The sequence below is a fragment of the Pleurodeles waltl genome, chromosome 3_1 (assembly GCF_031143425.1).
Source record: "Pleurodeles waltl isolate 20211129_DDA chromosome 3_1, aPleWal1.hap1.20221129, whole genome shotgun sequence".
In the NCBI taxonomy this organism is placed as follows: Eukaryota; Metazoa; Chordata; class Amphibia; order Caudata; family Salamandridae; genus Pleurodeles; species Pleurodeles waltl.
The window spans coordinates 1,576,032,497-1,576,050,288 of record NC_090440.1 but is presented as its reverse complement, the minus strand read 5'-3'; the positions used below and the strand labels follow the sequence as shown (position 1 = coordinate 1,576,050,288).

Below are 17,792 nucleotides of genomic sequence, written 5' to 3'. Positions count from 1 at the left end.
TACTGAATAAAATGTTATATTTCTGCTTGTTGTGCATAAGCTTTTTTTCCATTACAGACACTAGGAGTTAGTGTTCTCATTTATTATGTAGTTTTTGTTAGAGTTTGTGTGAAGATCATTGCTGATGCATTCTAAGACAGTGGATCTCATCACCTGAGTGAGAAGTGAGCAGAAGAAGAAGAATCCTCCTTTGTGTGATATCTATGAAGGCCATGATGGTGAAAAATTATGCATTGTATTATTTGTGAGAAGTGGGCAGACACCAGACACATTATGAACGTTAATCGAGTTTTATTCCTTCTCTTTGTAATTCCTAAGAGTTGTGTCTTTCTTCTGAATATCATGATTTAATTGATCATTCTGGTATTACACTTGGACTTTCGCCGGACGTCCCTTTCCCGCTCTTGAGACCCAGTGCTCCTGCTCACAGAGATAGTTGCTAGAGCAAACCCATTTCTTCTTGCCTAGATTGGAACCTTCATTTGGTTCTGTTCGATATATTATATTTGTTGACACCTGCTTCTTATGAATTCCCCAACTTTGCTTGTAACTTTAATTTAGCACTAGGGAGTTTCCCTTCAGTGGAACTGAATCTGTTATAATTTGCCTACTATATCTTTAAATAGCTTGACTACGCATTTGCCTTTTGACTTGCCTGGACTATATTTACATATACTGCTATCAGGTGATTATTGATTTATGACTGAAATGGTTTGAAGCTGTAAATGTACTAATGTTTTAATAAACCTTTATAGTTTGCAAATGTACACCTCTCTGTCATCGTTGTGGGGCAAAATATGCTTCACTGTCATTGATGTGTTGTTATAGTTGATGCTTTAAGCCTCAGGTTTTGCACAGTGCAAACACCATCCTTCCATCCTGCTATCACAAGAGACGCTCACTGTTGGTATAGGACAACTTAAATATTTGTGTTTTCATTTTAACGAATTCCAAAATCTGATATATATATATATATATATATCACATATTAGGGATCTTGTCACGCTGTTGCATTTTCAATTAAATGTTCCAGCTGTGTAAAGATATGTTTGTTCTCCTGACAACAAAGCTCTCCAGAGTCAACAGCAAACCATCTCACCATTTTATTTCACTAGCAGTTTCCTAAAACGTCTGCTTTGGTGAACACTTTGTATACAGAGACAAAATAAAAACAATAAATCAATACATTGCTAAATTGTACCGTCCAATAAAGAGGCAGCATAAAATCTGAACCTTTGCCTGCTTTCAACAACCAATTAGGAGCAGCCTTACAATCTGTATTCGGGAACAGCTTATAGCCCGAGCTCTGCCTGCAGCCCTCAGCTCTCGAAGGTAGTTGCATGTTACGTTTTTCCAGGCTGAGCTCACTTGAATATCATAATACAGGCAAGACATTGTGGGGAGGAAAGAGGAAATACCCAGTGGGGGAAGCCTTCAAGAGGGCGATACCACTATTCGAAAAAGACTGCTTTATAAAACGTAATCTAGCAGCCTGCAAGCAGTTTGGTCATTTTTTCTGCACCTTTGAGATATAGTGAAGCTGCAGGTTGAGAGCGTGTCAAGGTGGCCCGCGGGGCTGCAGCAGCTATGAGGATTGCAGTTCCGTCAGCGCGCGCAGCAGCCCAGCATCCTAACATGAGGTATCAAAGTTCGGGATACTGAAGGCTTCTCCCGTTCATGCCATGGAATGGTTTCACTCAGGCGCGGCAGTTTTCACGCGTGGCGTGGATTTGCTTCGATAGCACCTGCGGCTCATACGTGCACCCTCCAGATCTGGGAAAGACATGAGGAGATTTGTGTACTGCAAAGTGATTCTGGCCACGTCTCTGGTGTGGGTGCTTATGGATGTATTTTTGCTCTTGTACTTTAGCGAATGCAACAAATGCGATGACAAAAGGGACAGGTCACTGCTGCCAGCTCTGAGAGGTAAGCCTTCTTTTCACACCATATACTGCTTTTTGAGATTTTACTTTTATCATGACCTGTCGTTTACACATCCGCACCTGTTGAAAAGGTGACATGCCAATATTTAAATACTTATTTCGTAAATTAAACAATGTGGAACGTTGACGTTTGGAGTTATTTGGCATGTATGACTGGTTTAGAAGCTCGCAGTTTTTTTAGGCTTTTAGGGCTCTAATTACAAAATCACGAAGGAAGTAGATTTTTATAATTACTTTTATTCAGTTTGTATTTTGAAACAGTGTGATGTGTATGTGCAGCAAAGTACTTGAACTGTCTTAATTGATAACTTCTATAGTGAATATCTCTTGCAAATGTCTTTACAATTAAGGTCCATTTAGATCAGACTTTCTAAACTGATCTTTATGTGCAGAGCACGCCCTAGACATATATATTTATCATAAGTCTGTAGTTTTCAGTATTTTAATGAAATGTTGTATGTTTTAGAATTACTTGTTACATTTTTCTTGCTCAAACCACATTTACTCTGAGTACATTGAAAATGTGAGCACCACATGGCAAGCACAATTGCAAAACAATAAGGGCTTAGTCACAAAGACGTTTTGGAGAAGTAAAGTAGTACTCCGGCACTAATGTTTTACATACTCTAATTTGGCGTGTGAATTGTCCCCAAAATATCTCAAATAGCAATATTGATGGACTATTCATACTCAACTAGTATAAACACAAATGACGATGCCTTCTTTGAAATTTTATCAATCGGGAGTTGGAGATTTCCGGACTCATTTGCATAGGTGTGTAAGAATATGTAAATGAGTACTTCTTTAGTAGTACTTCCCGTACTCATAGATGCTTTAGTGAATCATCCGCTTTATTATGTGCAGAGATAAGTCCTGTGTTTAAAGTTGTAATAGTAGAAGGAGCCAAGTACACATAGCCAAATGGCGCCTTTCATCATATCAGAGACCCAAGTATTTCATGTGACAAAATTGTTTCGTTCAAGGTTTAAGTAACAAGTTACAAAGAACAGCTACATTGCAACTCTATTTTCTCAGTTACAAAAACGTACTACTATTTTCATAAGGAGTTGTCTGTTTGAAGTACTTTCAACACTCCGTGTATATTGTGAGGAATAGCTAGCTCATCGTGCATTAAAAGAGTGCATGAATGATATCCTGTAATAATTTCCACTGAAAACAAAATGCCAATTTGAGTGGAGAAATACGCATGTCAAGCCAAAGTGCACCATCTCCTGCACCGAGGGTGGACTTCAAAAATCACGGACGCAAATAAAGAACACGTCAGGGATGGCAAACTGAGAGTAGCCAGAGGGTATGGTGTTGCTTGTGTACCTTGCCTCCTCTATAACCTTTCGGCCAAACAGCACATTTCACGCTGGAGTCTTTAGGCCTCTGCCAAAAAAGCAATTTAAATCTCCCAGCTTTCAATGTGTCATTGGCCCACCACTAAAGGGTGACACTAGGCACAACACACAGTCTAAGGGTCAAAGGACAACGTGACATGTATTTGTATGAGCATTCTATTCCATTTGTTGAAGTGAATGAAGGATGTATGGAATGGATGTGTGAGGGTGTAGTCATACCAATTCTCACTGTACAAAGTGTTTTTCAAAGTTTTCTTTAGCAGTTGGTCTTTTTCACACTTTTAAATATTTTTCTGGAAGAAAAGCTGGGTGTAATTGATTTTTCTTCACCCAGTCCTACACAAGCCGCAACAGTATCAATGTATAACTACTTTCTTCTCTCAAAATTACATTCTTCCACAATCTTAGTGGGCGATGTGTTTACGTGTGGGGCACACAAAGAATAGTATCCCTCTATTGTCAAATAGTCATCGCACACTTAGTCATATGAAGAAAACATAATATGAATTTCCACTAAAAAGGTATCAGTGCAAAGTGTATCATTACAATAGTTCAAAAAACCCAAAATTATAATTTTAATAAGTGAAGCCGTTACCGAAGGACCGACGTGAGGACAAAATACACCCATTAGAGGCACTTTGGATTTGGATATCATGTATAATTTGGACTTATAACAACATTTCTTTTGCAATGAAGATTGATAATTACAGATTCTTCGGGAGTTTTGGAATTTAATGCGTCCCGACATTTCGATTTCAAATAATAATTATAACAATAAGCAAGCCTTGAGAAAGTCCCGTGCAGGACGAAACACGTGTCGGCTGAATCTGGAAGAATTGGAAAATTTCTACCTCTATTTGGATGAAGTTAATTCTTTTCGCTTCTCAACCCTCCGAGTGGATTATTTGTATTCCCCTAACCATCTCTTTCTTTTTAATGGACTTTGAATCATCATAATAGGGGACAAACCACTCTCCTGATGACTAAATGCTCATTTGTGTCTAATGTCGATTAAATGTCTGTATATATGTATAAGTTAATTTTCATAAGACTGTACTTCGTGGTGTCAACTGTCTATGGAAGTAACTTTCTCTCACATTAAAATTCAATGTTTAAGATTCACTTATTAAAATTATAATTTGGTTTTTTTTGAACTATTGTAATGATACACTTTGCACTGATACCTTTTTAGTGGAAATTCATATTATGTTTTCTTCATATGACTAAGTGTGCGATGACTATTTGACAATAGAGGGATACTATTCTTTGTGTGCCCCATTCTTATTTTTCTATAGATTTAACATGTTGGTACGGGTATTCCCTGTCCCGATACACATGCTGGACAACAGGCATGTTTTGAATGTATGAGCACCTAAACAATACTCGTTATTATAGGAATGTGCGGCTAGTTCTAGGCTTTTTTGTTGTCCAAATCCTTTAATGATAAAAAGTTAGTGTTTACGTGTGAGTTAACCGTCCTATCTTTCCAGTGGTGTATAATAAAAGTATGTGGTAAATAAAAGTAATCACTTAAAAAACGATCTTCAAACCCCAGATCAGAATGTCCTTATTATGTAACGTTCTATTTTAGAAGAACATATTGTAAACGGGTTGAAGACAGCAGGTGCAGTTTTTGAGCCAAGCAGTAAGCTGCAGCGGGAGCAGAGTGCACAAGCAAACCAATTAATTATTGTGGGGGCACCTGGGGCTGCCTGCTGCCGCAACATACTGCCGATGGTCAAAAGGGCTAAGCTGATTATAAATAACATAATCCTTTTGTATGGACTTTGTCGGCTTTTGTTACACTACGTCGAAGATCTCGAATAATAAATTCAACACCGGGCTGGATAAGATTAGCAGAAAAGCCCTACATTAAGGGAAACTGCGATTTTTTAGAACAAAACTGGAAGTAAAACTACAACTCCCAGAATGCCAAGTGTCGTTGGTTTACAAGTCAGACTACGATTGTTTTACCGTTGGCCTCGTCCCTTGTTTGCTCACTTCCCAGTCAAAGTGACGGCGTCTCGGAAGCTATGTTGAAAAAAACTTAATACACCTTTCCGTTTATGTTAAAAGGAACAAAGCCTGCATTCATTCTTTAGGATAGGGCAAACACAGCTGGCAAAGAAGCCCCATATCATGTCTGACACTTTCAAGCAGTCTATGCTTCTTAGCCAGCAGTATATCGCCTTTTGGGAGATGTAGTGTTTCCATAACATTGAATAAGCATGCGCCCACACTTCCCTGCATGTGCGGGTTTGATGGATAAAACACCAGAGAAGCCTGGAGCTGCCACATATGTCTTGGGAAGTTATAGGCTCAAGAGAGCAAAAACAATCTCTGGAATGGCAGGGTGCAGAATCTTGCTAGAGTGCTGTAAACTAATCAGATCACGGAATTAAGCTGCTATCATGTGCGAGTCACACTTATTTCACATTCGAACCCATGACATATTCACGGAGACCTAGTGGTTTCCCGTTACGTCTGCAAACAGACCCATAGGTAGCAAGCGCAAAAAAAGATGTGGCTTATTATGTCCTCTCGTGAAGTAATTGAACGGAAGAATGGGACGGCGAATTAAACACTGAAACCTCACAAGCAGGGAATGCTCTCTTTCCAGTAACACTTAAGAACTGTTCGTGTAGCAGAGCATTTGTGCTTGGACTCCTCGCAACATAGTGCAACGGCTTCAATGTGCGTGGATCTAGGAATCATTTCGACGTAATAATACGGAAGTCTACGGTTATGGGCACGCGAGCGAAATACTGTCATCCATTTCCTGGTTACCATGGAAACAGGTTAGTCTCTAAAGCACTGCATATTCACGGTTATGTGAACTACAAATGATTAGGATTTTAGCGATAGATCTCAGGCGATTAACCATCGCCGAGAATGCTTTTCTCCCTGTGATGTTTCAAGTACATTATTTTCTGTGACATTTTGAAGAAGTTTTACAGACCTTTTATTTCGACATCTGTTCAAAATTCCGCCAGTTCTCATTTATTCTCATAAACGGTTGATGCTCTTTTGAGTCCCCTCAAAAAAGGATGTGTTTGAGAGAAATTTTTGAAGTGAATGTGTTCTTAAGAGAAATATTACGAGCTTCATATCATTTTACACAGATCCAGTGCAGTCGTGTTTCGTAGGTGGTTCTGTTTCGAGGCTCATTCACTTTGTAAGTGCAGCAGTAGAAGCAGTGCAATGTGTTTGAGGCCTAGTCTCATTTTGAAGAGATTGTTGAAGTTTGCAAAATGTTGATTAATTTCCATAAGAAACATCTTCAAATGCTGAATTGTCATACTAAATAATCATTTTACAATGTGAAAGGCTAGGACTGATTTAAGTGGTTTGCTTCTGTATTGTGTATCGCACCAGTATACAATAACAATGCAATGGGTCTCGCGTTTACTCAAGTTAAAGCTATTAGCGTTGTGAACTCCTAACCGGACTTTTCTTGCCACATAAACTGAAAAGTAAAACAGTTTCACATAAGTGAGCCGATGGCCACTATAAGCGCAAAGCAAACACACAAAAGGAAACAGAAGTTCACTCGCAGTGAAACGTATCGGAAAAAGTGCAATTATCCATGTAACCGGCAAAAGTGCAAATATCCATGTAACAAGGTCGATGTCATGCAAAGCGCACTACTACTGCCCAGCGAGATCGTGCTGCCTAAGAAATAAACAGAAAAAATAGTGCAGAAACCATACGGAAAACCTGGAGCCTCGTATGTTTTCAGTAGTTGACTGGTGCACTTGTGGCGAGCTAAATACCCGAAAAAGCATGATGTATGTACACCTTTCACTAATTAAATGAAGCTAATTTTAAGGGGCAAGCCCATGAACCAACCAAACTGATGGGCTTGATATGGGCATGATAAAAAGCCTGTAGAGAGATTACACCAGGGATGGAGCGCTTTGCGCTCAACCCTAAAAAGGACAAATTGAGGTCATAGGAGCCATTCAACTGAATGCCAGGATCCCACAAGTGGGTTATAGTGCTAGAACGAAATGGATCATAATGTAAGACTTTGCATCATATTGACTGACATCACTTCAAAGTTTCTTCACAAATGTGTGATTTGTTTTTTCTTGATTGCTCAAGAAGGATACCTCAAGAAGTTCTTGAGGTATCCCTCAAGAAGTGACACTTATGTAGAATATTGTGAAACATGTTTTGGCTATCTGTAGCTATGTGTGGTTCCACATAGATATGCAAGCTTTTATGAATACTTCTCAAGACGATTGAATAAAGATTACCGTTTGTGATACCACTTATTCTCTATAAATGCAATTTGTCCTTTTTTGATGATGGATGAAATCACTGATGACATCACTTGTGACATCTCAAATGACATTAGTGATGACATCATCCAGTGAGTGTAAGTGGTTGTATTGATGTGTGAGTGGGTGTATGAGTGGGTCTATGTGTGAATAAGTGGTTGAATCATTTGCTGTATGAGAGAGTGAGTGGATGTGTAAGTAGCTGTATGGGTGAGCAAGTGACTGTGTGAGTGGATGCACTGCATTGAGTGAGCAGGTGTGTGGGTGGCTGTAAGGGTGAGGGGGTGTGAGACTGGTTGTCTGGGTATGTGAATGGGTGTCACTGTATTGGTGAGTCAGTTACTGTATGGGTGAATCTGTGAGTGTATGAATGGCTGTAAGTATAACTGATTGGCTGTGTCAGTGACTGTATGGGAGAGTGAGTGGGTGTATGAGTGGCTGTATCCTAAAGTGAGTGGTTGTGCCAGTTTTTAAATGGGAGAGTAAGTGTATATGTGAGTACTTATGTTTATCAGTGACTGGGTTTGTGAGTGGCTACATGGGTGACTGACTGGGTGTATCAGTACTCATACATGTGAGAGACTGGGTGTGTGAATGGTGGTATACTTGAGCGATTGTGTGTGTAAAGGACTGTATAGATGAGTGAGTAGCTGTGTCAGTGTGAATGTGTGGGTGAGTGTGTGGGTGTATGAGTAGTTGTACAGCTTATTGCTTGGATGTATCAATAGATGAGCGATCTAGAAATGGGTTTTGTGAGTGATTGGGTGTTTAAGTGGGTGTGTCAGGGGCTGTATGGATGTATGAGTGGGTGTGTAACTAGCTATATGAGTCAGTGACTACGTCAGTTAGTACGGTTTGGTGTCATTGGCTGTTTGAGTGAATGAGTGTGTGTATGTCACAAGCTTTATGTTTCTGTGAATACGTATCTGAGTAGATGTGTGTCTGTGGATATACAAGAGTGTGTATATGTGAATGAGTGAGTGTGTGAGTGTAATCAGTGATGTCATCAGTGATGTCACTGACCTTGTCATGAGTGATGTAATGTGTGAGGTCATAAGCAGTGCATTACTGAAGCGCAACTTATAGTTAGCTCAGGTAACTATAACTGCTGAATTTCTTAGGGTTCGTATGAGTAAATTCAGAACGTAATTTTAACGTCCTGTAACCTTTGTTTTTTTCAGTGAATATATTTTTATATATGTGTGTATATATATATATATATATATATATATATATATATATATATATATGCACATATACATAGCATTCGGTAGAATGTCAGGCAAGGAGAAGGTTTGACCTAATTTTTGAAAATTTTCACTATTTGGTGCTATAAGAAAGATATGAATGATGTGGAGTTTCACTGTTGCATGATATTAATGTGGTAGTTGCTATTTGTAATTGTGAGGCTACAGATAGTAATATGTAGCTTTAAAGGGGTCTATATTCAGAAAACTGGAAATAGGGAAGCCCAAGTAACTGGATGATACATATGTGGACCAGATGGGTTTCTACATGCATACCCCAGTGCTGAGTAACTCCCCTTGTATTGTTTCTAACTTAACCAATTAAAGATTTTTTTTTTACTAAACAGCTGTTTTATTTTAATTTAGTTACTTAGGGGGTTATTCCAACTTTGGAGGAGGTGTTAATCCGTCCCAAAAGTGACGGTAAAGTGACGGATATACCACCAGCCGTATTACGAGTCCATTATATCCTATGGAACTCGTAATATGGCTGGTGGTATATCCGTCACTTTACCGTCACTTTTGGGACGGATTAACACCTCCTCCAAAGTTGGAATAACCCCCTTAGTTACATCTATGATTAGAATACCTTCACTCTAGTTATTTTCAGGGAGAAAATTGGAAGTACTCTCAAGGCTGGGCTAACATCCCTTCACCCACCAAAAAGTATTACCATAATGGGGAGCCACGGCCAATGGGCAATAGGCCAAGGGGGCTGCAGGTCCAAAAAGTCTGGGAACCACTGACATAAAAGGAATCTCCTCTTTCCTTATCCCACAGTATTGTTAGGCGAGTCAGAAGGCGGCTGGTTGAGGAACATAGCACTGGTGTAACAATAACCGCTGCAGCACCCGGGGTGGGGGGAAGAGAGGTGAGCTCCAGGGGACACCCTCAGCACAGTAAACTGTGCATGAGCAATAGGCCCCTGCCTGAGAGCTCCTGCCTGGGTCACGCCCCCCCCCTCAATGTACTTTGCAGGGGGCCCCCCTCAGGTTACTTTTGGGCACCGGCGGGTAGATTGTGTGCTGATGTATGAATAGCAATCATATCTGTAACAAATTCCAGCCAAGGCCCATAGATAGATTTATGGCAAATAGAGAGTGGTGTGAACTTAATCCCTATTCTCTTTTGGCAACCAATGTGAATGGTGGAGATCGTGGGCAAATTTTATTCTCCGATGTCAATTCCGCATGACTCACTGAATAATCTGAACTTGATCAACGCATACAAAAGGAGGGCAAGGTACAGAGAATTACAATAGTCCAGGTTTGGCACCCCTTTGGCTCAGATTAGTATAAGTTTGTGGTCAGAAAGCAGGAAATGTAATTATTATTCTTATTTGTCTTAAATGAATAAAGCAAGAAGAGACTTTGTTTAAAATGTTTGCTGGGCAGTTCATTTCAAATATGAACCTCAAATTTCAAACAGAGTTTACAGGTTTGGGCTTTTCTCCTAGAGAGGGTAGTCACCACAGATTAGTTCAAATATAGGGAGGCCCCCTAAATGAAGACTTCTGTCTTATTTGAGTTTAATATCAAGCAGTTACATCTCATCCATTCAGCCACAGATACCATACACATATTAGTGGCTTGGGTTTGCAAGGAATTCCCGTCCAATTTGAAAATTTGCACCTCCTGTGAGTAAATCATAATGTCCACGCTGTATGATGTAATGAGATGTGCCAATGGGTCCCACATACTCAATAAATGAGTTGGATGTAATAGGGATCCTTGTGTATTTCGAGACTCAACCTTGAAATCAGTGAAAGTAAAGGGAGACATTGAGATGCCTTCCCTATGATTTTGAAGAAAAGATTCCAACACTCCAATGCCAGATATTTTTTTCCAATCTCACTGAGCTGAGAGGCGAGTATAGAATCGGATGCAGTATCAAAAACTACGGATAGGTCCAGTAGGATTAGTGCTGTTATTCCTTGCAAAATACAAAGTCAGTACACACTGATCGATAGTACAGTTGCTTTATTTCTTAGTGGTAAAGTAAAGACCAGTCAGGGCTAGCTCCAGGCAGCACCTGCTCAAAGAACATTCTTTACACTTATAGCATGCCAGTTCTAGAATAGAACTGGTTCTACACTTCAAGAATACAACACACCTCACCAGAAGGGCCACCTCAGACCCATCATAAGATTGAAATCCTGCGTGATAGTCATCCAGTATAATAGTATCTCTAATAAACTGAAATTACTGAGAATTTTCCCTGCTGATTTTGATATGAAATGCAGTAATGCGTGATAGTCATCCAGTATAATAGTATCTGTAATAAACTGGAATTATTGAGAATTTTCCCTGCTATTTCTGACATGAAATGCAGTAGGGAATTAAGACAAAATTCCTGTTAATCACTGTGTCACCCGAATGTTTCCTAAGTACAATCACAAAATAAAAGGATGGACGGAGTGTTGAAACATTTCAAACACTCATCCCCAGTCACAGATCTGGGTTTAATCCATTGTTATTTTGCTTGCCACGTCACCCCAGTTTGGACCCAGCTATATGCAAATCAGTCTTGACCCTGCTCCCAATGGAAGCAGCCCAGCGCGAACTGCCAAGCCAGGTCCTCGCTGGACAGGATTCAAGCATCCTGGGACTGGTTTCAGGGTATCACCCTTCATCAGCCAGGCTAGCTTGAATCCAGTGGTGTAGCAAGCAAGGGACCCACGTCTGGGCATACCCTAGCCACTTAGGGCGCACAAAGCAAAATCACAAAATAAAATGATGGACGGAGTGTTGAAACTTTTCAAACACTCACCCCCAGTCACAGATCTGGGTTTAATCCATTGTTATGGCTGGGTCCAAACTGGAATGGCATGGGCAGCAGAAAAACAATGGATTTAGGTCCAGATCTCTGTACTGGGGGTGAATGTTTGACATTGTTCAGCATTCCGTCCATCACTTGTTCTTCTTGCATTTGTCGCCCTAAGTGGGAAGGGTATGCCCAGACGTGGGTCCCGTGCTTCCCATGCCACTGGATTTAAGCTAGCCTGGCTGATGAGGGGTGAAACCCCGAAACCGGTCCCAGGATGCTTGTTTCCAGTCCGGGGAAGACCAGGCCTGGCAGTTCGGGCTGGACTGTTCCCATGGGGAACAGGGTCAAGACTGATTTGCATATGGCTGGGTCCAAACCAGAATGGCATGGGCAGCAAAAAAACTATGGATTTAGGCCCAGATCTCTGTAATGGGGGTGAATGTTTGACATTGTTCAGCATTTCGTCCATCACTTGTTCTTTTTGCATTTGTCACCTGTTAGAAATGGGGTTTTTGGTTGGCAGTCAGGTTACCCCCTGTCCAAGCAAAAGCCCTCACTCTAGTCAGGGTAAGTCACACACAATCCAAGATTATCCTGTGCCCACCCTCTGGTAGCTTGGCACGAGCAGTCAGGCTTAACTTAGAAGGCAATGTGTAAAGTATTTGTGCAATAAATCATACAATACCACCATATAGCACCACAAAAATACACCACACAGTGTTTAGAAAAATATATAATATTTATCAGGATAATTGTAGGTCAAAAAGAATAAAGTTTGCAATGGGAAATTGTAGAGATATCACTGAAAAGTGATATAAAGTGTCTTAAGTCTTTAGAATATAAACAAAGTCTCTTTCAAGCACAAGTACCTGGTTTAGAGTGGAAAAATCTCCTCAGAGGGCCATAAAAGAAGAGGTGCATGGAAAAAGGGTGTGTGCGTCGATTTCTCCCCAGCACACACGGACTTGCGTCGTTATTTTCCACGCGGGGAAGTCGTGCGTCGTTTTCCGGCGCGCGGACAGTCTCTTTTCGTGGATCGCGGGGATTACCAGATGTCCCGGGTCTGTGCGTGGATTTTCCTGCTTGTTTTCCGGCTGCGCGTCCTTCTGCGGGGCTGCGCGTCGAAATTACGACCTCACGGCAGGCGTCGCGTCGATTTCTCCTCTAGAGGTCGGGCGGCGTTGTCCTTGCGGAGCCGTGCGTCGGATTTTCGGTTGTCCCAAGAGCATCGCGTCGATCAGCGTCGGTGTGCGGCGTTTTTCTCACCGCGGAACAAGCTGTGCGTCGAAATTTTCGGCGCACGGAGCGTCCAAGTGAAAGAGGGAAGTCTTTTTGGTCCTGAGACTTCAGGGAACAGGAGTCAAGCTCTATCCAAGCCCTTGGAGAGCACTTTCACAGCCAGACAAGAGTTCAGCAAGGCAGCAGGCCAACAGCAAGGCAGCAGTCCTTTGTAGAAAGCAGACAGGTGAGTCCTTTGAGCAGCCAGGCAGTTCTTCTTGGCAGGATGTAGTTTCTGGTTCAGGTTTCTTCTCCAGCAAGTGTCTGATGAGGTAGGGCAGAGGCCCTGTTTTATACCCAAATGTGCCTTTGAAGTGGGGGAGACTTCAAAGAGTGGCTAAGAAGTGTACCAGGTCCCCTTTCAGTTCAATCCTGTCTGCCAGGGTCCCAGTAGGGGGTGTGGCAGTCCTTTGTGTGAGAGCAGGCCCTCTACCCTCCCAGCCCAGGAAGACCCATTCAAAATGCAGATGTATGCAAGTGAGGCTGAGTACCCTGTGTTTGGGGTGTGTCTGAGTGAATGCACAAGGAGCTGTCAACCAAGCCCAGCCAGACGTGGATTGTAAGGCACAGAAAGATTTAAGTGCAAAGAAATGCTCACTTTCTAAAAGTGGCATTTCTAGAATAGTAATATTAAATCCGACTTCACCAGTCAGCAGGATTTTGTATTACCATTCTGGCCATACTAAATATGACCTTCCTGCTCCTTTCAGATCAGCAGCTGCCACTTCAACAGTGTAGAAGGGCAGCCCCAATGTTAGCCTATGAAGGGAGCAGGCCTCACAGTAGTGTAAAAACTAATTTTGGAGTTTTACACTACAAGGACATATAATCACACAGGTACATGTCCTGCCTTTTACCTACACAGCACCCGGCTCTAGGGGTTACCTAGGGCACACATTAAGGGTGACTTATATGTAGAAAAAGGGGAGTTCTAGGCTTGGCAAGTACTTTTAAATGCCAAGCCGAGGTGGCAGTGAAACTGCACACACAGGCCTTGCAATGGCAAGCCTGATACAAGGTTAAGGGGGCTACTTAAGTGGGTGGCACAACCAGTGCTGCAGGTCCACTAGTAGCATTTAATCTTCAGGCCCTAGGCACATGTAGTGCACATTACTAGGGACTTATAAGTAGATTAAATAGTCCAATCAGGTATGATCCAAAGTTACCATGTTTAAAGAGGAAGAGAGCATATGCACTTTAGCACTGGTTAGCAGTGGTGAAGTGCTCAGAGTCTAAAAGCCAGCAAAACAGGGTCCAAAAAGTGGAGGGAGACAGGCAAAAAGTTAGGGGTGACCACCCTAAGGCATGTCAGGTCTAACATCGCCCTAAGTGGGAAGGGTATGCCCAGACTGAGTCCCGTGCTTCCCATGCACTGGATTAAAGCTAGCGTGGCTGATCAAGGGTGAAACCCCGAAACCGGTCCCAGGATGCTTGTTTCCAGTCCAGGGAAGACCTAGCCTGGCAGTTCGGGCTGGACTGTTCCCATGGGGAACAGGGTCAAGACTGATTTGCATATGGCTGGGTCCAAACTGGAATGGTATGGCCAGCAAAAAAACAATGGATTTAGGCCCAGATCTCTGTACTGGGGGTGAATGTTTGACATTGTTCAGCATTCCGTCCATCACTTGTTCTTTTTGCATTTGTTTCCTAAGTACAACAGTCTTCTTCCAATTCATAGGGACAACAGTGGTATTTGAAAAGAGCAATTCATATTCTCTGCCCGATTGGGAGCTACTGACTTTATTGCAAGCTGATAAACCCTTATGAGACCTGGATACAGGGGAGAGCCAGAATGAAAGTTTTGGAACAATATTCCTGATATATATAATCAATAGCAGGGCAGAGTGAGTAATTAACTCAGTTTTGTTATTCCCCTGGCTTAAAGGATGCTGCTTTCCCATATCTGCCTTTTCAGTGGTTGGTGCCTAGAAGAAGTAAAAGATTGCCTTTATTTTATGAGAAAAATAAGTTGTTAATGATTCACAGAGTTCTGCTGTAGGAGATACTTGAATGGAACAGCAATTGGGAATAGACCAATTACAATTTTTAAACCTTCGCTAGAGGTATTATTGCCTGAAAGAAATCTATAAGCATAAAAATCTGCTTTCATTTCCGTGACCAAGTCTTTATACTTATTCAAACTTTTGCATATCTTGCCATGTTTATCGGGTTTAGTCCTTACACCAGCGCATCTTGAGAACCTTACATTTCCGTTTCTGAAATTTCATTACATCATTAAACCACTCAGCAGGGTGCTTCAAATGTAAGGACTCAATCATTCCATGTGGCACTACTAGGTAAATGGTCTCACCAATCTGTTAATTGATATCTTCTTGAACTATAAGGGAAGCATTTTCTAAAGGATGGGAATTCTGCACAACGTAGTTTTCCACACACCTGAAATGAGCCTCCTGCGTGAACACACACTTTTTCCCTTTTCTCTTCAAGGAAACATTGTTTGCCTTTGGAAAAATACCTTCCTCTACATCGTCGTCAGATACGGATTGATCTGATTCACTTTCCATCAAGAAGGGCAATTACTACGGCCTGTGGCTGGAGTATGTTTACATCAATTTTCAAATGGGAAAGGGTAAGATATGAGGTTAGGAATGCCAACAAAAGTGTAGGTTGGTAGGTGTTCTAAAACTTACAATGCTGACCATGCCTTTGAACTCCTTCTTTGGCCTTTTTGAGTGCGATTTATGTCTCTGGAATTTTCTGCACATGTGACAAAGAAATTCGTGATAATAAATACACTCACGCCTGCTAGGTAGCTGTTTGTAAATTCCCACGGGTGTACATGAGGAAGTTTCAGTTGTAAACTTTTGTTTACAACTGAAAATACCTTACTGAATATGGCCCACAGTATTACAGGAATTCTGCTCTTGATAAGTACCTTACTTTAAGCTATATGTTTTTATCACACATAATTTACTACAAATAATGTAGATTTTCCTAGTATTATGACGGAAAGTCTTAATTTTATTAAAGACACGGAGGCGAGTATTATGCGTTTCTTTTCTTACTTTAATTCAATAGCAGCAGTCAAGAAACATACTACAATTCCCAGAAGGCTAACAACAACAGCCAATGGGAAAGAAAAAGTAGTCATAACAGTATACACCAATCACATGCATAGTAAGGTATTATGACATCACTTGACTGCGACCAGCCCTCTTTTCTTGCGAGAGAGTCAATTAACAGTAAACAATGGAACTATAGAGAACAGAATAAAAATTGCCATAATAAACGACAAAACATCCGAACAAAAGTTCAAAATCCAAGGTAACCAAGGCGGATCCCGGAAGATTAGTCCTGTGGGAAGACCGGCTTTGAACGGAGCCATGGAAGTTTGCAGAGAAGAAATCCAGGTCGAAGGAGGAGACTTAAGCGGCGGATTGAGTGATGGCCAATGGTGCTAGAATAAAGGGTGGGAAAGAAAACAAGGTTAATGAAAGAGGAGGGATAATACTCGCCTCCGTGTCTTTAATAAAATTAAGACTTTCCGTCATAATACTAGGAAAATCTACATTTTATGGCAAGACCGGAGGCTCCTATTATGCGAGTTTAAAGCATATTAGTTATATTCAGAGAAACATTTTCAATAGGTTTACAATAAAAAACTTTAAATACTGTGTCATTAGACCAGTCTGCAGATTTAAGAATGTCTTCTAAACGGGAGCCTGTCCAAAACGCCTTAGAAGCCATTGCCCCTCTGGAAGAGTGAGCCCCAAACATAGAAGTATCTATGCCCGCCAAAGACATCAACCAACGAACCCACCGGGCCAGAGTAGCGGTCGAAACGGGGGAGTGAGGTTTCCTGAATGAAATTAATAATTGGGAATGAGAAGAGGATCTTAAATCTGCAGTCTTTGATTCATACACTTTCAAGCATTGTCCTACACATAGATTGGGATAGTCAGGAAAGTAAGGATAAAAAACTGAGGATAAATTGGTTTTGGTTCGACGAACCACAGTGAACATGACCCCAGAAGGAGTAAACTGACGGTTAGATATATCTAGAGCTCTAACATCTGCCAGCCGTTTAATAGAAACTAGACACAATAGCATAGTTAACTTTGCCGATAACATTTTTAGAGAAAGCATGACATTATCAGGCCAAGACAATAGAAATTTCAAAACAATAGAAACATCCCATAATCGACTGTATTTAGGTAAAGGAGGATTAGAAAACTTTACTCCCTTTAGTAAACGGCAGATCAAAGGATGTTCTCCTACAGGTTTTCCATTCAGCAGTGAATGATTGGCCGAAATAGCTGATCTATAAAGGTTGATAGTACGGAAGGCCTTACCTTTACTGGCTTCATTTGCTAGAAAATTGAGAATAAAAATCAAATCTGCTGAAAAGGGATCGATTTGTTTTCCCAAACACCAGCTGTTCCAAGTTTGAGACTGCCAAAAGGGGGTTATGAGAACTATGGTGGCTAGTTGGCGCCTGAGCTGAGCCAGCACTCTGCTGATCATGAGGAAAGGGGGAAAGGCATAATTGAGGGAAGGGGACCAATCCTGTAAGAAAGCATCTGATGCTACAGCTAATGGATCTGGCCGCCAGCTGTAGAATAGAGGAAGCAGGGAATTGAGGCGTGAAGCAAAAAGGTCTATTACTAGGGGACCCCATTTGTTTTGAATGAGTTGGAAAATTGAAATATGGAGTTTCCAGTCGCTTGAATCTCGCAGATGACGAGAGTGCCAATCCGCCACTGAATTGAGAGACCCCGGAAGATATTCTGCATGAACCGAAATGTGGTTTAAAAGGCAGAATTCCCAAAACCCCTTGGCTAATTCCGTCAGAGGTTTGGATTTCGTGCCTCCGAGACGATTGATATAGCGTACGGCTGAAATGTTGTCCATCCTGAGGAGAATAGCGCATCGCACTCTGCTTTTTGCAAG

The 17,792-nt window shown here is 41.4% G+C and overlaps 1 protein-coding gene across 2 annotated transcripts in view; it reads left to right on the top strand.

Moving 5' to 3' along the window:
* Window positions 1-1,277: 1,277 nt before the first annotated feature.
* Window positions 1,278-17,792, top strand: part of GALNT13 (polypeptide N-acetylgalactosaminyltransferase 13) — a 1,141,430-nt gene continuing 1,124,915 nt past the window's right edge. For both annotated transcript variants that reach the window (XM_069225168.1, XM_069225167.1), the window contains exon 1: window positions 1,278-1,926. In XM_069225168.1, coding sequence (XP_069081269.1) covers window positions 1,785-1,926 — 142 coding nt within the window. In that variant the 5' untranslated portion in view covers window positions 1,278-1,784. The remainder of the gene's footprint in view (window positions 1,927-17,792) is intronic.